Source organism: Ahaetulla prasina, chromosome 1 (genome assembly GCF_028640845.1).
Source record: "Ahaetulla prasina isolate Xishuangbanna chromosome 1, ASM2864084v1, whole genome shotgun sequence".
NCBI classification, from domain to species: Eukaryota; Metazoa; Chordata; class Lepidosauria; order Squamata; family Colubridae; genus Ahaetulla; species Ahaetulla prasina.
Window position 1 is genome coordinate 50,088,824 of NC_080539.1, and position 25,903 is coordinate 50,114,726.

Sequence of the window (25,903 nt, forward strand, 5' to 3'; positions counted from 1 at the left end):
AAGGATGGGTCATCCCATTTTTGTGGGTAAAAGCCTGCAAAAGTAACACACTGCTATTGAAATTAAAATTAAATAAGCAAAGCAGGTCATCATTCAGGTTCAATACATAAAAAAGAGGCTCCCCCCTCCCCCTTAAGTCCCCTTCACACCTGTCAATGCACCAATGACACAAACAATTTAGGCACATGTTTTTAAACAATTTTACTATGGAAGAATTATCATGAATATGGCAAAGCAGCTGTAAGAACTGTAGAAAACCTATGCTGCTTTATTAAAGCTAGTATAGGCTTTTGAGAATTTGTCCATTCTTAGCCCTTTAAACACCTGTCTTTGTAGCATTTGTGTTAGTGGTTTTTCTAAAAAAAAATTAGTTATAATTTCTAAATAAAAACTTTTAAAAAGTCATGTATTCTTTAAAAATATAGCTTTTTCCTGAAATGTTTTCCATAGCATTTATTATTTTAATAATACAATGCTTTCAGTCAGAGTATTTGCTTTTTCAAGACCCAGCCTTGCAACAAAATGCTCTTTAAAATATACATGTTGGAGGGGGGGAGTGGAAAATAATTTTGCTCCATTCACTGCTGTATCACAGCATGGCTTGTTAATGTTTTAGCAAGCTGCTCTACTATAGGAATGGGTGAGACCCATAGAAAAGAGAAGGGTAGGAGTCCTTCCTGTCAGTTACTTGCATTTCTAGAAAAAAAAAAGTTTCAAGAAACAGATTTTTAAGAAGAACATCATAGAGTTTCTAACAATGTTTTTGATGAGTGTTTGCTGAATAATAAGTTTCCATCGTGTATGAGGTTTAATTGTGGGTTAAAAGTGGCACAGTTTAGCCTCAGAATCATAATATGGAAGTCCTGCATAGCATACAATGGCTTTTTCATCCTGATGACATTCTCCTTCTAGGCTCCCATCAGAATTAAGAGGAAACGATCCCCAGCAATTGACTGTCTTATTCCTGGGCAGCCGTCAGCTCACAAGCTTAGAGCAGCCCTAAGCCCTGGTTCTGACTAGGACAGAGCAACACCAAGAAGCAGTTAGAGAAAGAGTTGGCATCGGTGTAGCTCTCACTAGCATTTACTCTGCAACTTTCCCATTTTCTCTGCGTCTGATGCATCTTTACTCTGAAAGAAGTCCGTATATCATGGCAACTTCTCATTGTATGTGTAAAGATGCCTTTTTCTTTGATCTGATTGTGAAACAGATTAGGGCAGATTATGTAGGTTTGTTCACATCTTTGAATTCTGAGAATTATCGACATGCTGCCTTCTGTCACTTCCAATCACAATGAGAGCAGGGGTTTTAACCAACCACGGCAGTGTATTTTTTTAAAAAAAAAATCTGAGTTCTGAAAAATTGTAGTGTATCAACAGATTTCAGTTACCTTTTCATTTAACCCTCTGAGGTTAAATGGATGAAAGCCAGTCTGAGTTCAACTGAGATCTCAGACCCATGATAAGCTGTTTTCAGCTGCTTTTGTGGATTTCAGCTTCTACACAGTTTACTAAACTACTTATTTGTACTAGAACTAAGTGGGTTTCTAGCATCTCTTTCCTCACCAGGTAAAGAGCATTGTGGCGACAATGCCTTGGGACAGCAATTAATGAAGGCATACATGGTATTATACCTGGAGCATCAATTAGTAGCTATATTGACCAAGACAGATCTCTCAGCTCTCATATATTTAAAATGCTTGCCTTTCAAAGGTAAATGCTTCATTCAGTTTATTTTGAATATTGGAAATCTGGCCTCTCCATTCTATGCACATGAATTGGAAATAAATGGTTACATTGGGTTCTATAAATTACGTGCATGATTAACCCAAAAGTGTAAAAACTTTTAACCTAGTGTTGGAGCCAGACATACTTAAAACAGGTCTAATAAAGGAACTGAATTTAAATTAGCTGAAGCAAGATGACATCTCAATTATTTCAGTGAATCTAAGGGGAAGAATATGGGGGCTTGTTCCCCGTTAGACTAAATACAGTTGCTTGCATCTACAGTAGAAACTACAATCCAAATTAGGATAGTAGCAGGAGACAAAAAGTTAAAGACCCCCAATCCCCAATCTATTTTGGTGTGTTTTTAAAGCAACTTTGAGGCTGAAATTTAAAATGTGTAGTCCTAAGAGTGGAGAGGTGCCTAACACTTACTCATAGCAGCGGCTTTTCCTTCTCCAAATGGTTCCCAAAGGTTTTGCCTCCCCAGATAAGATTTAAAATCAGTGTTTATCTTCTAAGACATAGTTTTTCAATTGCAGCAACATTAAGACATGTGGACTTCAACTTCCAGAATTCCAGCATGGGGAATTCTGGGAGTTGAAGTCCACACATTTTAAAGCCGCTGAGGTTGAAAAACACCATTCTAAGATACGTAACAGAACTTTGAGAAGATCAAATTTGACATATTAGGGCATATTTCGCTTGCCTGATACTAAATGCAAAACTTCAGTTTCCTAAGGTTGCATGCCATGCAAAAACCTGCCCATTGAGGAATTGAAGTTCAATCCAAACCTACCCATTTGGATGTTAAGGATGTAAGCTCAACTATTCCTGTTGACAATTTTATTGAAATCAATGGCAAAATTTAGGCTTATCTCTCATGCTTCATAAGACCCCTAGCAATCATCGCAGAATGCAATGAGCTGATTCCAAGCTCAGTAAATCTTATGGCTGATTTATAGATTCATGTCTGAGTTGAAAATAAGTCATAATGATTTATGACTTATCATATTTTCTCTGCGTCTGATGCATCTTTACTCTGAAAGAAGTCCGTATATCATGGCAACTTCTCATTGTATGTGTAAAGATGCCTTTTTCTTTGATCTGATTGTGAAACAGATTAGGGCAGATTATGTAGGTTTGTTCACATCTTTGAATTCTGAGAATTATCGACATGCTGCCTTCTGTCACTTCCAATCACAATGAGAGCAGGGATTTTAACCAACCACGGCAGTGTATTTTTTTTTAAAAAAAATCTGAGTTCTGAAAAATTGTAGTGTATCAACAGATTTCAGTTACCTTTTCATTTAACCCTCTGAGGTTAAATGGATGAAAGCCAGTCTGAGTTCAACTGAGATCTCAGACCCATGATAAGCTGTTTTCAGCTGCTTTTGTGGATTTCAGCTTCTACACAGTTTACTAAACTACTTATTTGTACTAGAACTAAGTGGGTTTCTAGCATCTCTTTCCTCACCAGGTAAAGAGCAAGCAGTGTGGCGACAATGCCTTGGGACAGCAATTAATGAAGGCATACATGGTATTATACCTGGAGCATCAATTAGTAGCTATATTGACCAAGACAGATCTCTCAGCTCTCATATATTTAAAATGCTTGCCTTTCAAAGGTAAATGCTTCATTCAGTTTATTTTGAATATTGGAAATCTGGCCTCTCCATTCTATGCACATGAATTGGAAATAAATGGTTACATTGGGTTCTATAAATTACGTGCATGATTAACCCAAAAGTGTAAAAACTTTTAACCTAGTGTTGGAGCCAGACATACTTAAAACAGGTCTAATAAAGGAACTGAATTTAAATTAGCTGAAGCAAGATGACATCTCAATTATTTCAGTGAATCTAAGGGGAAGAATATGGGGGCTTGTTCCCCGTTAGACTAAATACAGTTGCTTGCATCTACAGTAGAAACTACAATCCAAATTAGGATAGTAGCAGGAGACAAAAAGTTAAAGACCCCCAATCCCCAATCTATTTTGGTGTGTTTTTAAAGCAACTTTGAGGCTGAAATTTAAAATGTGTAGTCCTAAGAGTGGAGAGGTGCCTAACACTTACTCATAGCAGCGGCTTTTCCCTCTCCAAATGGTTCCCAAAGGTTTTGCCTCCCCAGATAAGATTTAAAATCAGTGTTTATCTTCTAAGACATAGTTTTTCAATTGCAGCAACATTAAGACATGTGGACTTCAACTGCCAGAATTCCAGCATGGGGAATTCTGGGAGTTGAAGTCCACACATTTTAAAGCCGCTGAGGTTGAAAAACACCATTCTAAGATACGTAACAGAACTTTGAGAAGATCAAATTTGACATATTAGGGCATATTTCGCTTGCCTGATACTAAATGCAAAACTTCAGTTTCCTAAGGTTGCATGCCATGCAAAAACCTGCCCATTGAGGAATTGAAATTCAATCCAAACCTACCCATTTGGATGTTAAGGATGTAAGCTCAACTATTCCTGTTGACAATTTTATTGAAATCAATGGCAAAATTTAGGCTTATCTCTCATGCTTCATAAGACCCCTAGCAATCATCGCAGAATGCAATGAGCTGATTCCAAGCTCAGTAAATCTTATGGCTGATTTATAGATTCATGTCTGAGTTGAAAATAAGTCATAATGATTTATGACTTATCATATTTTCTCTCTCTCCATAATCATATAACAAATATACTTATCCATCTAGCACAATGTGATGAGATACCTATTTATGGCATCTTTGAAAAAAAATTATCTAACCTTCGGTACATACTCTAGTCTAGACCATAATTTTAAGCATCAAAAGATGAAGCTAAAATTCCTAGTGATTTTTAAATATTAAAAATGGTTGAACAAATTATTTTTAACAGTGCTAGGTGATTTTAAAAAAGGCAAAGCCTTCCTGAAAATAAAAGAAAGTCTGAATAGAAAGAGAGAATGAGAGACACAGCAGCAAAAAACAACAGCAATGTGTTACCTTTACAATTTCTAATACAAAATATTTTGCATTGCTCTGTAAAACAGCTAATATGAGTGCCTCCAGATCAAAGAAATATAACAATAAATAGACAGTAGAAAGTAATGGGTTTAGGCTCATGATCAGAGAAGCAGTTCTTGATGGTGTAGCTGGAGGATTTTTCAGAACACAACTTTCAGCATCTGTGATCTGGCGGTTCCAATTTAGGGGTGGGGGAATATCTTATGGCAGCAGCTCTTCTCCAAAATATGAGAAGCCTTTAAATTCTTCTTGGTTGATTTGCTTTATAATTGTCTCATCCACTGGTGTTAATATTGGGTCTTCTCGTGTAAAGTCTTGATCAAAGTTATTTACATCCCTTTTGGTTTTCTGAGAAACAAAAGGAAAAAGATGAAAGAATGAGTGGCGTTCTTGCACCAACAACCAACTTTTTTTAAAACTGGGATTCTAAAACAGTGATAGTTTGGCTTCTAAAACAGGGGTTGGGAACCATGGCCCTTTTAGGACTTGTGAACTTCCAACTCCCAGAATTCCTGAGCCAGTCATGCAAGTCATAAAAGAGCCATGATTTCCCACCCCTGTTCTAAAGGAACGTGGTTCTTTTTTACAAGAGACACAAGTTTCTCTTTTTCTCTCTCTCACACACAAATAAACGCACACACACACACACACACACACACACACACACACACACACCCCATACAGGAGAAGATGAGAAAAGAAAGTGATCAAGTGAGGATGCAGAAGCAAAGAATGGTCCTGGATAATTAGCCATTAGTCTTTAATTGAGAAATTGGAAGCAAAATGATGGTATTTATAACTTAAATTATACCACACTGCAATAATTTGGATAAACAAATGATGAATTCAAACAGAATTTGTCTGGGAATGGCCTAATTGGTTGACAAGTATAGGAGTGAAGCATATGACATAAAGTAAGCAAAATCTCACAAATTCGCAGCTTTTGCATCTTTAGGATCTAGCAGTGATTGTTTTTCACAGACAGAACTTTTACAACTGAGCTGTGGAAGATCCACCACCTACAGTCCTGATATGCCTAGTGCCAATTCTGATCATGATGGCAGCTATTCTGAACGTATCAGTAAAATTGGCATACAATCAGAGATTGTATCTATTTAGTATGCTTACTACAATACAGTTTCTTTAAATTTTATGCTAATAAACAGACCATCAACGAAGTGCTTCCTGTTCCAGATTTGTATTTCCACGGGAGAAACTTACCTCTTGAAACATGTTTAGTTCAGTGGTTTCCAAAACATAAGTTTTCAGAGAATGACACAAGCTCCCAATGCACTCTTCACAATGTTTATCTTAACTTGGCAAAGACTCAAAATATCTACATACAAGAGCCATGATGGCTCAGTGGTTAAAATGCAGCATTGCAAGCTACAGCCAGGAGTTTGGGAGTTTGAATCTCGGCTCAAGGTTGACTCAGCCTTCCATCTTTCCGAGGTCAGTAAAATGAGGACCCAGATTGTAGGGGGCAATATGCCAACATTTGTAAACCACTTCGAGAGTGCCTTAAAGCATTATGAAGTGATATAGAAACATATGATTATGCTATTGCTATATCCCAGCCAACAGCAAAATCTTAATTGCAACATAAAAGGAAAAGAGATGGATATCCAGTTTTCCAAATATCCCCTTCTCATTAGTCCCTTTGCTATACCTTAAAAAGCTTATTATGAAACCATGTGTCAATCATTAATTTATTGAGTCTAGAAAATATGACAGCTAGCAGATAAATGTTTTACTCTGCTTTTACTCATATTCAGGCAAATGCACCTCCTTCTCTTTGCTTATGAAGGAAAGCTATGGATTGTTTTATGAAGTAGGCATGAGTTTTTGAAAGGACCTAAGAAGTTATGGCTGGATCATTACAGATGGTCCTTGACTTATGACCACAAACTGAGTCCAAAATCTCTGTGGCTATGCAAGACAGTTATTAAGTGAGTTTTGCCCCATTTTATGACCTTGCCACAGTTGACTTTGCTTGTCAGATGATCGCAAAAAGTGATAACATGACCCTGGGACATTGCAACATCATAAATACATGCAAATTGCCAAGTGTCCACATTTTGATCATGTGATCATGGGGATGCTGCAATGGTTGTAAATGCAACAACCAGTCGTAAGTCACTTTTTTCAGTGCCCTTATAATTTTGATTGGTTACTAAATGAATAGTTCTAAGTCAAGGACTACTTGTATATAATGTTCACCTTTTGTACACCACTAATCTCAAATGGATTTCTACAATTACTGAAATAAAAAAGACATCATTTGATTAAAGTCTCCCAAGCAAGAAGAAATCACAGAGTGTCTTCATTATAATTCAATAGAGAATTAAGCATAGAAATGTAATTACTAAAATTGGAGTGTGTGTAATGTTTCCAAGCAAATTCTTCCACAGAAATTTTCTTGCAACTATTAGCATTGTATATCCCACAATTTGTAGAGAAATGAATGAATCTGCATGGACTTTGGAAGCATGTACAAAACATGCATTGCCTCAGAGATCTTTATACAATCTTGATGATAGTCTTCTTCAAAATGATGCTTTCCAAATGTTTTAAAATACAATTTCTTCTCTAACAACTACCCTGTTTTCCACAAAATAAGATATCCCCTGATAATAAGCCCAATCGGGCTTTTGAGTGCATGGCAATGCGCTTGTTTCAGGGTTCAAAATATATAAGACAGGGTCTTATTTTCGGGGGGAAATAAGTTATGGGTAGGTGAAAAATAGGGATGGTACCATTACAGTATTTATGTATACAATGTCCCATATTTTTTTATTGTTGAAAACTATCACATGTTAAGAGACACTACTTTAGAACAATATATAAAGCAGACTGCCAGCTTTTTAACTGGTTTTCTGCAATTTTCAGCAGTTGATTGTCTTGCTGATATGATCATGCATCTTGGTTGGGTTGCTTTCTGTCAGCCAAACTACTATTAAAAAGCATCTGACCAAGTCAAGTCAATTGGCTGCTCTACTGCAAAGTCAGTGAGTCCTCAAATATAGACATATTCCCTTAGGTTAGCTACTTCCCATTGCTGTTGAAGGACCTGTCAAAGAAGGATTGTTGCCTCTTAGCATCTGAAAGCATGTTGATAAGGAAAGAAGTCTGGAAAAAAAATTCAGTGTTCTTCTGCTTTCGGCATGAATTAGATGATTTTATTACCCCACTGCAAATTTCCATTTTTTCCATATGTTCTTCCAGTCTTCTTAAAAACCAGATGAACGCACCATTTTCATAATTTTGAGGAAAACTGTAGTGTCAGAAGGTTAAATAAGATCGTGCTGTTCAAGTTCACAATTACAAGAGGAATTTGTGATGCATTCAGTGCAATCTTGCCTTTTCATATTCCTTGCCCTGTCCCATATTTGTAGTTAATTTTCCTTTGGAACAATCAATCAACTGCAGCAAAGTTCTTTTTCCTATCGTGTTTCAGATATTTTACATCTATTGTATTTTTTAAGAGCTATAGTGCAACTGCATAAACTAGAAAAAGAAAAATGCAATATAAAAAAGAGCTGTACAAATAACCAGCATGAAAATCTCACTTAATTGGATTTGGAATATTTCTAGTAAATAAAATCACATAAAGTAAAAAAAAAATCATTTTGCTGAAACTAACCCATTTATTCACTGCTCATAATGGTTATTTTAAAACATTCTCAGTGACATTATTCATAAAATTTTGCAAGATCAGACAAAATAGCACTATTCTGAACTACAAGGCTGAGATACATAATAATATACAAGCATTTACAGAATAGATTTTGTTCTTTCTTTGACAAAAGGATGGAAATAACTCAAAACACTATGAAGTGAGAAACTGAACATGGAGACAATGTGGAGTGGATAAATGGGAAAGGTTAAGTATTTCTGCTGAACTGGCATACACAACCATCCTTCATAAAGTGATGTTCTAAGGAAAGAAATTGGGACAGCCAAAAGCAAATGGGCTAACAATTCTTTCTCTGTATGAAATGTGCAAGAAATTAATTCTGGAGCTCACTTGCTTTCCTTGCCATTTATAATATTGTATTTTATAGAAGTATATTTAGTATAGCAATATCCAATTTTTTTCTCCAAGGGGTTCAACATAGGGAGTATAATAGCACTCATGCTTCTCAAGTTCTTTTGCTTGATTCAGGCAGAGAATTGCTCTGTTTTTCTTCTTTGAGTTGAACTTAACTCTTGGTAACTTCAGGGATGTATCCTTATAAGATTTCCCCGCAACAAAATTTAGATTATTGCTGTTCTTGGATAGCATGATTTTTTTTAAAAAAACAAACAAACTTCCCAGTCTAAATTACAGCCAAGGAATCTTCTAGTGGTCTTCCTGTGGGTACTAACCACATTGACCCTTCTTAATATTTCAATAATAGCCAAGATTGGCTAGATGCTGCCACCTACTTCGCCATGATTATTGTAAAATATGCGTAACCCAAATGTTACCCAAACCCATATCACTTTGAAGAAATTAGTTCTTCATATAAGCTGTTTTGAGGAAATGTATGATATATATATCTAACATATACATAAATACAGAGAGTGCGTCCGCCATTTGGGATTCGTTGTTGGTTTTCTTCTCCTTCAGGGAAAGCATAAGGCCTTCCAATACCCCTTCCCCTCAGTCTCTTATAAGCAGTGAGGAGACATCTATAGCAAGAAGAGTTGATAAGAAGAAGAGGTGATGGAAGCCAATCTCTCAAGCAGATCTCTGAAGAAGCAGAGGAAGGGATGGGTAATGCTCAATTTTGCTATATTAACCTGAATATCTCTTGCTGCCTCCCCCTTATGAGAATGTGAGTGTTTTATAGAAGGAGGAGAGAAGGAGAACAATTTTCTCTGAGATGAGGACAAAAATAAAACTGAATTGGTACCTAGAATATTTTGAGTCTGTAATTGATCAGCGTGCTGTGGTTTTCTCTTGGCAAAGAAGAATTTAAGCAGATAATACTCATCACCTTTCCATTCATAATATGTAAAAATGAGTGGAGGATACATTTCTTTATTCTCAGTTATTAATAATTAACTTCTCAGTTAGTAACAATTCCCCTCTGTTCTGCCATCCCTGCTGGACTCTATGAGGAAGAAGTGTCTGATTTGAGCTTATAGTACATGGACTAGGACAGTGATGGCAAACCTTTTCGGGACTGAGTGCCGGAAAAGGCATGCAGAAACATTGCGCGCAGACATGCATGTTCATCAGGGCCGCACTCTGGAAAAAGCTGAATTTCCGGGTTCTAGCGCGCATGAGCACCCAGCGATCAACTGGCTGGCATGTGTGTGCAGGCCAGTTTTTGCACTGCCGCGCACACAAAGGACAGCTGATCATCATGCATGCATGTGTGCCAGAAACCCGGAAGACAAATAGGCAAGGGCGAGCGTGCTGGGTGACATAGTTTCATGTACCACTTGGGCACGCGTGTCATAGGTTCGCCATCACGGGGCAGTTCCTGCCCATGAACAGCATCCTCTCTGAGAACTGGATGGCCCTGACTCTTTTGGCCTTCCTCAGGCATCTGGACCAGGAAATTAGATGAGCTCTGTATTGGATGGGGTTTTTTTTAATTGGGATGTCTGGTTTGTCTCTAGTGTCATGAGATGTTTGTAACTGTTAGTTTTATTCTTTGCACACTGCCCACTGGAGTGAGATAGGTTGTCATATATATTACATACATAGCCGAGGTGAGTTTCAGCAGGTTCTGACCAGTTCTGGAGAACCGGTAGTGGAAATTTTGAGTAGTTCAGAACCAATAGTAAAATTCTGACTGGCCCTGTCCCCATCTATTTTCTGCCTCTCAAGTCCCAGCTGATCGGGAGGAAATGGGGATTTTGCAGTAATCTTCCCCTGGTTTGGGGAGAGAATGGAGATTTTACAGAATCCTTCCCCTGGAGTGGGGTGGGAATGGAGATTTTACAGGATCCTTCCCCTGCCATGCTCACCAAGCCACACCCACCAAGCCATACCACACTCACCAAGCCACACCCACAGAACTGGTAGTAACAAAATTTGAAACCCACCACTGATACATACATACATACAATACATACATACATATTTAAAACACTTGCTTTGGATCTATATGATCAAAATTTTGATCTCACTATCACCAAAAACTTCTGATCAAAGGAGCAATAAAACCTAGTACTACAAGCAAGGCAACTAGAAGCTCTGGGTGGCTTCAGCCTGCACTTTTATAGAAGATATTAATGTACTTATGCTTCAGACATGAACAACATAACATTCTGAAAAGACCCTGCAACCCCCTGTATTAAATAACAATCACCACAAAGGCAGTTTTTTACGCTGCCCAAACCCCTTAGATTGTTTAATTTTCCAGTGCCTGAATTTGTGAAGTTTTGGAACAATGATAGCTGAGACCAGTAAAGGTTACTGACCCTTGTTGACGTGGAAATAACTACTCATGAAATCCAGTGGAAAAGCTTCTGAGAAAGTTCTTTAGGAGCAGGTTTCCTCTTCCATATTACTGATCCATCTGACCTATTTTCTTACATTTAATGTAATTGTTTTATCCTTATAACACAATTATTCAGTAAATGTATTTGAACATTTTTTTCCTCTTAGGGAATTGCTGATTTCCACAAAGTGATTTCTGGACAAATATTTGTAGTAAAAAAGAAATAAATAAAAAGTAGATACTGTAAATAAATACTACAGAAATAAAAACAAATGGCATGGCATCATGACAAAGAATAGAATGCTGGTTCCAGAATCTTTCCTAGCAAATATTGCTAGGCAGTTACGTAAATTTCTGGTAAAGACATAGGTTAAAATGGAAGAAACCTGTAGCCAGTATTCAACCTAGCCAGTTGAAGGATAGGTGTTGTTTTTTAAAAAAACTTTTAAGTATGTTTAAGTATGTTTCATTCTAACAGCTTCTAGTGATCCTCTCTCCTTGCCCTCATGAAACTAAAAAGAACAAGTATTATTCTGTTTCCCTCCTACCAATTATCTTTCAATCTGATGATAAAAATATGGTTTATAAATTCTTTTGAAGGACATATAAAACTCGTACGGGGAGAGGGCCATTCTGGATGTTCTGTCTTTCATGGGACAATAATTTATCTATAGCTATTTGGTTTCTTATGTTTTCTACACCTCAAACAAATGTTAGTGAAAGTATTATAAAGAAACACTTCCTCCTGGCTTTTTTCTGGAGGGATGTCACTATCATTGCTTAAGGAAGTATCTGGTCCTAATAAAAATCTGGAAATATTATCCACTGAATAACTATTCCAACAAACTTGGCAGATGGTTTGAAATGTCATTTGTAATTAAAGTTGCCTGGAAAGAGCTTATTGCTTTTTTGTCTTCTTCATTTGAGCAGCAACCTCCAGTGTGGAACACAAATTCATTCATATGGTCTCCTGGGGTGATTTAAATCAGGGGTCTCCAACCTTGGTCCCTTTAAGACTTGTGGACTTCAACTCCCAGAGTCCCAGAGAAAAGCTGGCTGAGGAACTCTGGGAGTTGAAGTCCACAAGTCTTAAAGAGACCGAGGTTGGAGACCCCTGATTTAAATCTCTGACAGATCAGGGGTTGCTAAGCACATAGGGAATGGAGAAGGCTTCTATTAGATATATTCTTGAGGCCAACATAGGACTCATGGTGGAGACAGAGGGAACAATGGGTTTATTCCTTCTTTTAGGCATCATATAATGACAATGAAAAGGAGTGAACAGAGCAATTATATTTATTCAAATGTAAGACAGGAGCTATTTATCCACATAAAGCATTTTTGTTCTATTTATGGATCATAAATTGGCAGGGAAATGAGATGGTTCTTCTTTTAGGGGTATGAGAGGTTACCGTGAGAAGTTTAGGGAAAGATCTGAAGTGCAAAGTACTACTGTATCACTATAATATAACTTAAGACATACTAAATGTATATCTAATGGAAATATTATTAAAGGTAGATACAGTGACTTATTCTGGATATTGATCATAATTTTGTTTCAAACATGTTCAACAAAAAATATTTTCAGAAGAGAATCAGTCTTCCTATAGTCTAGGTTTTGGCTTGAGTTTCTCATCTGGTCACACCAGCCATGCCCATCAATGACTTGTAAGAAACATGGAAGGAAGGCTTCTTCGTAGGATAAGCACATTTTGTGGCTTCTCTGTCTTGGATGGATTTAGCAAACTAATAGCAGTCAATGCAGCATAATTAACTGCAGAAGAACTTACATCTGTCTGTCTGTCTGTCTGTCTGTCTGTCTGTCTGTCTGTCTGTCTGTCTGTCTGTCTGTCTGTCTCTCTCTCTCTCTCTCTCTCTCTCTCTCTCATTTATTTTCCAGAATCTTGACCTGTCACAGAGTTTGAAATTTATTGTTTGTATTAGCTACTAAAACATTAAAAGTTACAAACTACATATTAAAAATTCCAGTACTTCTTTTAATACACTGGTTGAAATTTTTGGTCTAATCATGAGAAGAAATTTCAGTGCATAGAGAAAGGGAGGGAAGTGGGGAAATCAATGAAATAGTGTTTTACAATGAAACATGGATCAACTCTACCACCCCATCCCCAACTGATTAAGCAAACTACATTTCATGCAGATGCATGCAAGACAGCTCCCCACTTTGCATCTCCCTTCATCTAAATGCCAATTGCCATGCATCAGATGACTTAATGGAAATATATCATGAGACTGAAAGAACACCTTGGGTTTGTATATTAGGCCTAAAAAGAGACCTACCTGGATATTTTCCCCACACTGTAGGCCTTACCTTAAAGAGGGACATTCAGACTGAAGCAAACTTGAAAAGAGAGAATATTCATACAAAAATAAATTTATTTGGCCAGTAATTTTGGTGTTCCCATGACTATTGCTAATGTATTATTAAAAGTGACTGTCTTCAAGAAAGTATTTTTCTTGCTTCAAATAAATTAAAAAGTCATAATCTCATGCTTACAACAGGGACCAATAAGAAGCTGTATATACAATGTTATGACTTCAAAGTAACTGAACAGAAAAAACCCTCTATTTAAAATGCACACATATTTTGGCACAACAGTTATTAAAGCTCTAAAAAAATGAAAACAAATTCTTCAAATTTCCATAGGCACATTTAATTATAAAATGTTGCCCAGAAAGAAAGTCCCTCTTTAAGAATTCCAGCCACTGCCATCGTCAGTGTACAACTTGGCATTTGCCACAACATTGTGGGGAAAAAAACCCCACTGATATTTCTGCAACTGACATATCTCAAGCTAAAGCACTTCCAATTCCTGACACATCTTTCCAATTAGGTTGCAAAAGCAAAATGTTTCACTGTGGCAAACTCCCAATCTAGTTTCTGACCATCCATTTCCCTTCCATCCAGGGTTTCTAACCCTCAATGGTCAGCAAGCACTTTGTAGCCACTGAGCATGTTCACAATTATTTGGCCTGAGATTTTGCATATTTATAGACACAGGGTGGTTTATTTTCCTTCACCAGAAGAAAGTATTTGTTTGCAGGCTGACAGCACTTAGTGTGAACATGGGCTGGCTCTTCCATTTTTCTTTTAAAGGAATAAATGCATTTAAATAGCAATAGCACTTAGATTTATATACAGTGCTTTACAGTGCTCTCTAAACTGTTTACAGAGTCAGCCTATTGCCCCCAACAATCTGGGTCCACATTTTACCCACCTTGGAAGGATGGAAGGCTGAGTCAACCTTGAGCTTGGTGAGATTTGAACTGCCAAATTGCAGGTAGCCAGCAGTCAGCAGAAGAAGCCTGCAGTACTGCATTCTAACCACTGCGCCACCACAGTTTAATTTAAATAGAAATAAATGCTACAGGGAATATATATATATGCATAGATTTCAATTATTACAGGCTAGGTTTATGTAAATGCTTCAAAAGAGGAGCATTTTGGGACTGCATATGGCAAAGAACAACTTTTCCCATCTTTCAAGGATAAAAATAAAATATTTGAGAAGTACACTTAGTAACCCCCAAAGTATCAATAACTGATAGTAGTATTTATATTATCTTAGATATGATTTATTTTTTTAAAGTTGATAAACTGCTCCAATTGAAGCTGACTCTTGAATGTCTTGAATAGGCTGCATGACTCTCAAGAAGAAATTAAGCATTGGTTTACCAAGGAAATTAATATTCTTACAATTTATTGCCTCACTAGGACTGCAAAAATAGATTGCTGGAGGAAAAAGGCTGTCAAGCATTTAGCATAGCCTTTTTCCCCAGGTACTTCATGATCACAACCTTCAAGATTCTTATGAATCATGTAAAAATAATTGCATCAAGGCATAAATTAGTACAAATCCTGGGCTGGATTATTTATGATGAGGATTCAACCAGTAGACCACAAATAACATAACATAACATAACATAACATAACATAACATAACATAACATAACATAACATAACATAACATAACATAACATAACATAACATAACATAACATCAGAGTTGGAAGGGACCTTGGAGGCCTTCTAGTCCAATCCCCTGCCCAGGCAGGAAACCCTACACCATCTCAGTCAGATGGTTATCCAACATTTTCTTAAAAATTTCCAGTGTTGGAGCATTCACAACTTCTGAAGGCAAGTCGTTCTACTTATTAATTGTTCTGTCAGGAAATTTCTCCTTAGTTCTAAGTTGCTTCTTTCTTTGATCAGTTTCCACCCATTGCTTCTTGTTCTACCCTCAGGTGCTTTGGAGAAATGCTTGGTCAAACCAGGAAACCAAGTCAGTTGTTTACAGAAGCACATTAGGAACCCCTGAAATACAAAGTCTCCTACTTGGAAGGGGAAAAAATCCCTGACCACCTTTCCTCAATAATCTGAAAAAAGGGGAGAAATCTTAGAGAATACCATGAAAAAATGTCTCTAAAATATTTCTCTTTTGAAATAAGTAAGAAAAAAGATATTCTGATATAGCAAGAAGGAGGTATATTTTTATACAAGATCACTTGCAGAATGAGGAAATAATAATTCATACACACAATGCAGGTTAATCTCCCTGTCTGTAGTTTTCCTGATAAAATGGATTACCTGTCCACCATTTCAAGCCAGCATGAGGGAAGGGATGGCAATTGTAATGGAGTAGGGTGAAGAAGCAATTTAGGAAGGACTACTATAGACATATTCAGCACTTAAACCCTAAGAGGATTTCCCTACTGGGGGTTAGAGATGCTGGCTGGAAAATCTGAGAGTTGTAGTCTAAAACCAGTGGAAGGCTGCAAGTTGTGTTCTCTTCTGGCAGCAACTGAGGTAATTTGGGGAAGCTTTACATTGAACTTCTGCATCTCCAAAACTGAACGCGCCATCCCCTATAAACACTGCACTATGTTAGTCGGTCACAACATTTTGCTGAAAAAGGCTTCCTTCTGATCAGAAATTTATAGGATTGTGCTCAAATCAAGCCATGGTTTTGTTGGCAGCAAGTTTATGCAAGATTATTTGGAAGTAAATTCTAGTAAAACTTGCTTTTTCCTTTCAAACGGCAAAGATAGGATTGCTCTGAATATTCATTAGAGATATTCATTAAATATTCATTAAAGAAGTGTTCTCCTCAGGTCTTATTTCAAATTTCAAATGATCTGTATATCAAAGAGTTCAGTGGAATTCTCTCAGTTTCTGACTGAGTTTTCTCAGAAACTCAAATTCTCTGAGTTTTCTGACAAACTCAAACAGCCCTCTCGTGCATGTCTTGTCCTTCTTTCTTGCATTTAAGCAAACGATCTTAAGAGCTCTTCTCCCTGTTCCCTGAAGAGGTTGTTCCAGGATTGTAACTTCAGGGACCAGTTGTAGGTCCCTTCATTCAATGCTGCTGTAACTTCAAACTGTCACTGAATGAATATGAATGAATGAACACACACACATCTACAGGTAGTCCTTAACTTTTGACTATTCGTTTATTGAAAGTTATGATGACCTTGGAAAATGTGATTTACAACCTGTACTTGCACTTATGAGGTTGCAATGGCGACGAACACCCATTGGCAAAGCTGGATTTGTTTAATGGCCACGTGATTTGCTTAACACCTATGGTGATTTCCTTAATGACCTTCATAAAAATCATCCTAAATTTGTGTCTGATTTGATTTGCAATGACTTACGATGGAAATTCTGGTCTCAGTTGCAGTCATGAGTTGAGGACTCACCTGTATATTCTTCCTAGCATTTTCCCCACAATTGCAGGGGAATCAACCGAGTTATCCAAAAAGACACATAAAATTTTTGAGTTTGATGAGGTTTGATGAAAAAGCAGTAATGGAATGGGGATAGGAATAAACATACATACAACTAATGTACACAAAATTAAAGTGAATTGGCCATCTTTAATCAAATTGTGTAGAGTTGTCTCTATTTACAGTATAAAACATAATTTTCTGGCTATATTTCCAGGCAGGAGATTAATTTGGAATGTTGAATCTGGTAGTAGAAAGGAAAATTTCTTTGTGCACTGGGCAATATTTTGTGATTTTATACCATAACAAAGTGAACTTGATAATCTAACCTAACCCAATTAATACCTCATCTAATCTAGCAGTAGTGGATTAGAAGGCAGTAATTAGTGCAATAAACCTCCAAACAGCCTCTATGAATAAGTACTTTGATTTCATAAAAGCTGATCGGTATTTTTACAAGGAAATCTACTACAGGTTTTAAAAAATTCATTTTGCAGTCCAATATCCCAATAATGAATTCAGATTCATCTGTATTCACCCTCCTGTATTTCAGCTTTATCAATGAGTACATACATTGGCCTATGAATTACCTCCCTTCCCCTTCATTATTCTCCTTGACATCACAAATATCTAGATTTCAGCCTAGACAAGTATCTCTAAGTTATGGAGATGTTCAGTGGAAGTTCCAGCTAACTACACACTCCAGTATATGCTGAGATTAAAAACTTAATGGAAGCATTTATTGCCTACAAAAACATCTACACTTTATTTCAGCTATTAGCAGCTGGAGAAGTAACCAAAGTATAAACAGAAGCACAACACATATCTGTGTTTATCCACTTCTTCCCTCTTTTCTTGAAAATCTGAAATCAGTATTGTATTTGACTATTATTTATTTGGCTAAGAATGAGAAAATGTGAAGGAGAAATAATAAAATAATACACACATAAATGCCAGCAGGTAGTATATTTCATCCTCAGAGGAAAAGAGGGTAACAATACAAGGAAATGCAAGGTTTTTTTTTACTCTATGTTCAATTTTTGTCTGTATTTTAGACAACACTGGAGAAAAAAGAAAGCTTAAAAAACTCCCACATTTAAAAGGTATGAATAGATTGGCTTAAAATTAAATAGCCTTAATTTATTTATTTATTTATTAAGAAATTTTATATGACCACTCAGCTCATTCTTGGTGATTCTGAGTGGCTTCAATACAAAATCCAATAACTCGCTACCCCTATTCAATGTTCAAAACACATACAAATAACATACAATAGAGAGCTAGAACTGAGTGAGAATAATTTAAATTGTGACAAGGGAACAGAAATGAGGCCCCACTTGAATATGCACGTTCTAATCTCTCATCATTCAAGATTTCATGGCTGTTTATCTGTCTGTGAGAACTCTTTCAGATGTGCATAGATTGACTTTAAGTACTATGAAAAAGAGCTTTTTGTGAGAAATATTCTGAATGGTTCACTCAGCCATGAAAGTAACTTCTTATCTGATGATCTTACATACAGTATAAATGGGGATCTTTTTTAGGAAAATGATATTGGACATTTGTTGATGAACTTTATCACTGGAAAATATATTCTTTTGAATAAATAAAATACATTTTGTCAGTACTATATTTTAACAGTATTAGGAACTTGAATAAGAAAAGAGACCATAAACTGGATTTTATTACAGCACCTGCCAAGTTTCCAGTGAATCAGGTTTAAGGAAAAAACAGCAAGGGGATTTAAAAAAAATGAATCCACGTGTATTGCTTTATAAATAACTCAAGGTGTTGAACATACTAATACTTCCTCCACCTCCTGTTTTCTCCAAAACAACGAATTCTATGCAGTGAGTTGATGGAGAGAGAGTGACTGGCCTAAAGTCACCCAGTCTGCTTTCATGCCTAAAGTAGGATTGGAACTCACAGCCTCTAGGTTTCTAAGCCAGTGCCTTACACCGAAATGGATTTCTTTAGTTTCCACAGATTTAGAATTATTTACTTAGAAAATGTATATGTCTGCCTGCTCACTAACAGTGACTCTGGGTGGCTTACAAAAAATAAAAACCCAATATACAACAGTAAAAATAAACAACATACAACAATAAGAATTCAGAGTTACTAGCAATGTTACTTAACAGTCTCAGTCAATCTGAAACAAGAGTGTAGCATCTAGCATCTAAGCAAAACAATGCATGACAGTCATAAATATGATTCCCAATTGATGCAGGTATTGATATATTACATGAAAGAATACATATACAATATGAGTTTTGGATGCTGAGGGTACCTTCACATATTTAGATTAATATGTGAAGCATGATTATCTTAGCTGTGTTTTCAGTGACAATAAGTGGCAGCAAGAAAACATGGTAACTTATCATTCCATAACACAAAATTAATGGTTTTAGATATAAAGGTTATCACATGATAATGGCAATGTTTTCTGTGATTTATTTTCAAAAACAGGATAGCATAAGCTCTTGATCATTTTCACATTCAGTGTTTCATTAACAAGTATGACACATAGTTCTAAGGAAAACAATTAATTCACTTTCTTTGGTATGGCAAAAAATTGACCATGTTAATCAGTTCTATTGCACTTCTGCAACCTTACTATCGTAAAGGTAATCAACCGGTTTTTAGGTTATCCAAGTTCTCTTGCACAACTCCGATCAATACTTACAATCCGAGGTTTGAAGGGTGGCTTAATTTTCCTTTGTTCTAGAAGAACCCAGTCAATTTCTTTGAAGAATGGATGCTGTTTAATGGCATCTTCACCGTTTTGAGATGCCACACAGCCCAGACGTTTGTTTGGGTTTTTGGTCATGAACTGCATGGAAAACAAATAACCAACTTCAGTTACACAATGGAAAAATTGTATAAGGTGGCAAGATACAGCAAGACAAACTCTGGGAAAAGCAGAAACACCTTGCAAAATATTCTATTTGCATTAGTCTTTCTGATGCTTTTCCTAACTCAGTAGAGTTTTGAACTGCCTGTTATTATTCTATGGTAACTGCAGTAGTCTTTACTGATCTGAGGTAAGCCATTTCAAAACATTATATAGTAATAAACTACAGCAACTCTTAAATTGGATTAATATGCACTTAAATCAATGTTATGTTTCACTGTGCTTTTTATTGCAGTCATATTTACATACAAGGAGTAAAATTTTAATATACAAATGAGTCATAAAAAAGTGCACTTGGCTAATATAATAGTCTAGACTATGATCCAAATTCTGTACAAGTTTCAAAGACAAGAATTGGCAGATTCACTAAATATTTCAAAGCTGAATGTCACCATTTTATTACTCTTTATTTATGGCTATATAGAGAGTGTATTGTTTTATAACTGAGAATGCAAAAAATTGACAGATGTATAGCAAAGGAATAGACAAAGGTAGAACAGGACCATCCAAATAAAACAAGCAACCTCTTGTATTTTCTTTTAATTGAGATGGTGAAATCCAAGCTGAGCTACTCACAAAAGAGCATACTATGCCATCTAAAACTGAGGCAGAGATATAGTATATCTAGGTGTAACAAATGGTATAGATAAAATTGATGATTCAAGAAGAAGAGTATGAAGACTCAAAACTAGAAACCACAATAGAACCAAAAAACATTAACAGGTGTTGTAGAGGGAAAAAACCAGGCCATTTTTCAATTAACACAAATACATTTTAATTAGTACAAAATGTGCTTGACCTAAACAGAATTGAAATGAAAAAGCCGCATTAATAACATCAACAGAAGAGAAGCAGGACTGAAGAGCAGAATCCTTAGAGGAATGAACCCTAACTACAAGCTTGGTTAGCATTCATCATCCCCTTGAAATAAAGAAATAGAAAATCATGGAACAGCCAGGACACTGAAATGATTATTTTTTTAATGTGTGATACGGCTGACAGAACATACTATGCTTACATCTAGCACTTCTTATAGGGACAGAGATAAAGCAAAATTCACAAGTGACAGGGGAATATAAAGTGCTGGAGCAGGGAAGAAATACCTATTATGTCAAACTGATGGTCTGTGGGCCGGAGATGTCATGCACAGGCTATGCCCACCCCAACTCCGCAAAGGCAAAAAAGTCACGATACATCATGATCCACGATACATCCATGATCCAAATCAAGTTTGACACTCGTGATATAGAGCATATTGTTGAAGAATCTAGAACAGGATGCTTTAAAGAGTTTCATAAGGCTTAGGAAAAAGGGACGCGGTGGCTCAGGGGCTAGGACGTTGAGCATGTTGATCGAAAAGTCGGCAGCTCAGCAGTTGGAATCCCTAGTGCTGCTGTGTAACGGGGTGAGCTCCCGTTACTTGTCCCAGCTTCTGCCAACCTAGCAGTTTCGAAAGCACGTAAAAATGCAAGTAGAAAAAATAGGGACCACCTTTCATGGGACGGTAATAGCGTTCCATGAGCCTTTGGCATTGAGTCATGCTGGCCACATGGCCACAGAGATGTCTTCGGACAGCACTGGCTTTTCGGCTTTGAAACGGAGATGAACACCGCCCCCTAGAGCGGCAATGACTAGCACGTATGTGCGAGGGGAACCTTTACCTTTACGGCTTAGGAAGGTCAATTTCTTATTCTTATTCAGTGATAAGAGCAAAAATCTCAAAACATTTTTCATTATTACAATGATTACCAACTCATTATATACACCACAGGTATATGAACTGGTGTGGACACTTTTTGGGAGGAGAAGACTCAACTTTTTTTAAAAAAAAGATGAAAGGAGCTAAGATTATTGGTGCAATAACATTGCTGGATAAAAATCTGAGTCTTTCTTCTCACCTCTGAAAGGCATTTTGTTCCCCTCCTACTCTAGATAAATTAAACCAATCCAGGCTTTTATACTCTTAATTTTTTTTTAAAAAAAAACCTTCCTCCCAGTACTTGATGGGAAATTACACTAATGTTTGGTTGTTTGCCAGCAAATTTTAGCGGTACAATTTTAGTGGTCTCTGAATGCCACAAGAAAGGTGATAGGGCAGCTTATGCATCTCACTTGCCAAGACCTCTCATCAAACCTGTAATACAGATTTCCTTTAATCAGAAAAGAAGACAACTGAACCTACGTTTTTTGGAATGCAAAGTATATTTTCCACTGCCAAACTAAGGCTCCTTTATTTCTTGTTTTGTCTTATTTTCAGGAGAACTAATATTAAGCTTTAAAAAAGTAAAAGGGCTTTTGAATTCCACAAAGCCGTAAGATGTGTAAACATTCTAAAAATTCAAAGCGATGTCTTTCATAAAACCTCAGAAATTAATAGGATCTCCATTGTCCCATCACTGAAGATCAGTTCAGAGAAATTAAACCCCAGATTTCCCACTGTTGTTCCTGCCAACCTCCCCAAGTTTCAAAATATCTTCAGTTTTGGAGTCTGGATAGTTTTTGTTTGGAAGCTGTAAATAAACTGCATCATAATAGTGCAATAAAATAAATAAAATTGTGTAGAAACTGAAAATCATTCTGCCAAAGCTACTCAAAATACTTTTAAAAAATCTTAACAGGATTCCAATTTAAAGTGCCTGAAGAACAAAGCCCTCATCTAACAGTACAATGTAAGGAAACAAAGCGTTCCAAAGCTAATCCCTTGTTAATATTCGGCAGTCAAGTACATAGACGCCCCTCCATTTCCTCTGTTTTTCTTGCTCTTCGGTTAATTCATATTGCTAAAAGAACAAGAACAACCCAAACTTCAAATATTAATCTATGCCTAAAACTCACCCCAGAGAAGTTCTCTTTCTGTTGTTGTAAGATGCTGTTTGCATGGTGGGTGGGAAAAGCCCTCACATTATTTCTTTTCAGAGTAAGAAACCCAGTAACAATCTATATGTTTTAAAATAACTGTATGGATAAGCCTTCTTATCGCTTCCATAAATGTCCACAGAGGAGACCTTCCTCTATCAATAGATCTCTATGCCATTGAGGATCCCAATTCTCCAGAGTCTTCCCTCTTCCAGAAACCTTCTATAGCTAGCAGAGGGTTCAATCTTCTAGGATAGGGGTCTCCAACCTTGGCAACTTTAAGACTCGTGAACTTCAACTCCCAGAGTTCCTCAGCCAGCTTTGCTTTGCTGGCTGAGGAATTCTGGGAGTTGAAGTCCACAAGTCTTAAAGTTGCCAAGGTTGGAGACCTCTGTTCTAGGAATTCACTATCTGCATATGGAGGTGGTGAATGAGGATGGTGAAACAAGCTCATCCCTTACTCCTCGATGTGTCAGTGAAATCCACTGAGAAGGGCTCATTTTAAAATGTAAGCAACTATGAGGGCTAATCTTACCTATCATGCAATTAAGGAAACTAAAGCTATTTCAAATTCTACTCCACATATTCTTCACCTCTCAATAAATTTGTCCAAGATTGTCTAGACTGATTATATTCTATACCAGGGGTCTCCAACCTTGGTCCCTTTAAGACTTGTGGACTCTGGGAGTTGAAGTCCACAAGTCTTAAAGGGACCAAGGTTGGAGACCCTAGCTCTATACCATGGGCACAGTTTTACTAGAATTTACTAGGAAGACCAGCTAGCTTGCATGAAATATCTCTATGACATTGCTTGGATTGTCTGACTTTTGCTGGGTTCTAAATAGGGGACGCGGTGGCTCAGGGGCTAGGATGTTGAGCTTGTCGATCGAAAGGTTGGCAGCTCAGCGGTTCGAATCCCTAGTGCTGCCGTGTAACGGGGTGAGCTCCCGTTACTTGTCCCAGCTTCTGCCAACCTAGCAGTTTTGAAAGCACGTAAAAATGCAAGTAGAAAAAATAGGGACCACCTTTGGTGGGAAGGTAACAGCATTCCGTATGCCTTTGGCATTGAGTCATGCCGGCCACATGACCATGGAGATGTCTTCGGACAGTGCTGGCTCTTCGGCTTTGAAACGGAGATGAGCACCGCCCCCTAGAGTCGGCAATGACTAGCACGTATGTGCGAGGGGAACCTTTACCTTTACCTAAATAGGAACTTTCCTGGCTTTATGTTCAAGTAGAAACATCAGGTTTGCAGCAAGGTTTTAGATTTTTCAGACTACACTATTTAAAATTGGTTTTTATTATTTTTTATATACAGTATCAGGTATAAACATTCAAAGTCTAAACTCTCAGGAAACTGATATGATTACATTCCCATCCTCAATCTGAGTTCCCATTCCACATAAAGCATTTTTTAGCTGCTTTGGGGAGAATTGCCCCTAATAATTTATTTTTCCTAAACAGTTCTCACTAGCTTGCTAATCTTTCTTCCTTGTACACACCCAGAGTTGTTTTGGCAGTGTAAGGAGCAGCATGGGGACAGTTAAATGTGTATAGATGACTGTTACGATATTTTGTTTTGAGCAAAGTACAGTGTTACCCATTGCAGGGAATTAACTGGGAATTAGCTTTTGGTTAAGAACTAATCCACTGAACATAATTCCATTGTAGAACCGGCTCATCTTAAAATAAAGATAAGAAATGTATTGAAGCTAACTTCACCCTTATTTTGCCACCATTTTTAATTTTTCAAGATGAAGAATGGTCTTTGAATACTAACCAATAAATTCTAATTGACATTTGCCCAGAAGTTGTGGGGGTCAGAAATACAGGATCATCTCCCAGAGAAATCAGTTGACTTTTGAGTCAGCATGGTGATGGATCAGGATGTCATTTTGGTAAGTATCTTTTGGATTGAGGCCCATCTGTGTGGGACTTGCATCCTCAGTTGCATAATTCTGTCTTCATTTTAGCCAACTATACAATCTGAGTATTGACAATCAGCTTGACAAGGCACTTCAGTTTGCTTGTGTTTTTGGTTCTTCCTGAAACATGATTCTCAAGTGCAGGCATGTATACAGATATACAGATGCAAAGAACACAAACATTTTGTCTCTTTCCCACAAGAAGTTTAATTCATCCCAGACCTCTGTATACTGACAATGGCACTCTGAACTGAAGTTGAACTCCCAGTGGTGACTATTCCTCAAGTGTTCTAGGAAAGCTCAAATTTAAAAAGAAAAATAGATAATCTTACCGATTTCAAAATGCTGACAGCTTCTTTGCTAAGCCATACTGGATATAGCACATCATCATGTAGGATAGACTCAAAGAGGTCATCTTCATTGTCAGCTTCAAAGGGAGGTTGTCCAGCCATCATTTCATACATGAGAACCCCCAATGCCCACCAGTCTACAGAAGGACCATATTCTAATTCCTGGAGAATCTGTTAGGAGAAATCAAGAAAAAGAAAGAGAGAAATCAATGGATAAAAATGCATAATATGAACAATTTATACTGCCTGCTTTTGAAGAAGAAAGAATGCATAGAAGAGCAACAAAGATGATTAGGGGCCTGGAGGCTAAACTATATGAAGAATGGTTGTGGGAACTAGGTATGCCTAGTCTAGTAAAGAGAAGGATTGGGGGTGACATAATAGTAGTCTTCCAATACTAGAGACTACTACCATAGAGAAGAGTTAATTTATTCTCCAAAGCACCTGAGGGCAGGTTAAAAAGTAACAGGTGGAAGATATTAAAGGGAGATCTAACCTAGAATTAAGAAATTTCCTGACAATCAGAACAACTAATCAATTGAACGCTTGCTTCCAGAAGTTGTGAGTGTTCTATCACAGGAGGTTTTCAAGAAAAGATTGAACAACCATTTTCCTAGAATGGTATAGGGTCCTGCTCAACCAGGGGTTGGGCTAAAAGACCTCCAAGGTCCCTTCCAACTCTTGTTTTTCCATGCTTATATGAAATTATTTTTAAAAGCCAGTTTCAATGAAATACACTTGGACCTTAAATTAAAACCTATAAATTCTTTGAAAAAGTTTCAGTGTGACACCATTTCTGCCCATTATCAGTGAGAACACTATTCTACCCATCCAGTATATTCATAATACACTAAACTTAGTGTCTATCAATGAAGCTGAATGAAAGTAGACTTACACGAGAAAAGGCAGTTCTTCACTTAGGAAACTGTTAACTTACAGAAGTTCCTATCAGGTG

General features: G+C 37.0%; 1 protein-coding gene across 1 annotated transcript in view; it reads right to left on the minus strand.

The window, feature by feature from the left end:
* Nucleotides 1–2,743: 2,743 nt before the first annotated feature.
* PRKCE (protein kinase C epsilon) overlaps nt 2,744–25,903 on the minus strand; it is a 355,908-nt gene continuing 332,748 nt past the window's right edge. The window contains exons 13-15 of the mRNA XM_058165212.1: nt 24,931–25,119; nt 19,590–19,736; nt 2,744–5,064 (exon numbers count right to left, since the gene is read on the minus strand). Of these exons, the coding sequence (XP_058021195.1) occupies nt 4,918–5,064; nt 19,590–19,736; nt 24,931–25,119 (483 nt within the window). The 3' untranslated portion in view covers nt 2,744–4,917. The remainder of the gene's footprint in view (nt 5,065–19,589; nt 19,737–24,930; nt 25,120–25,903) is intronic.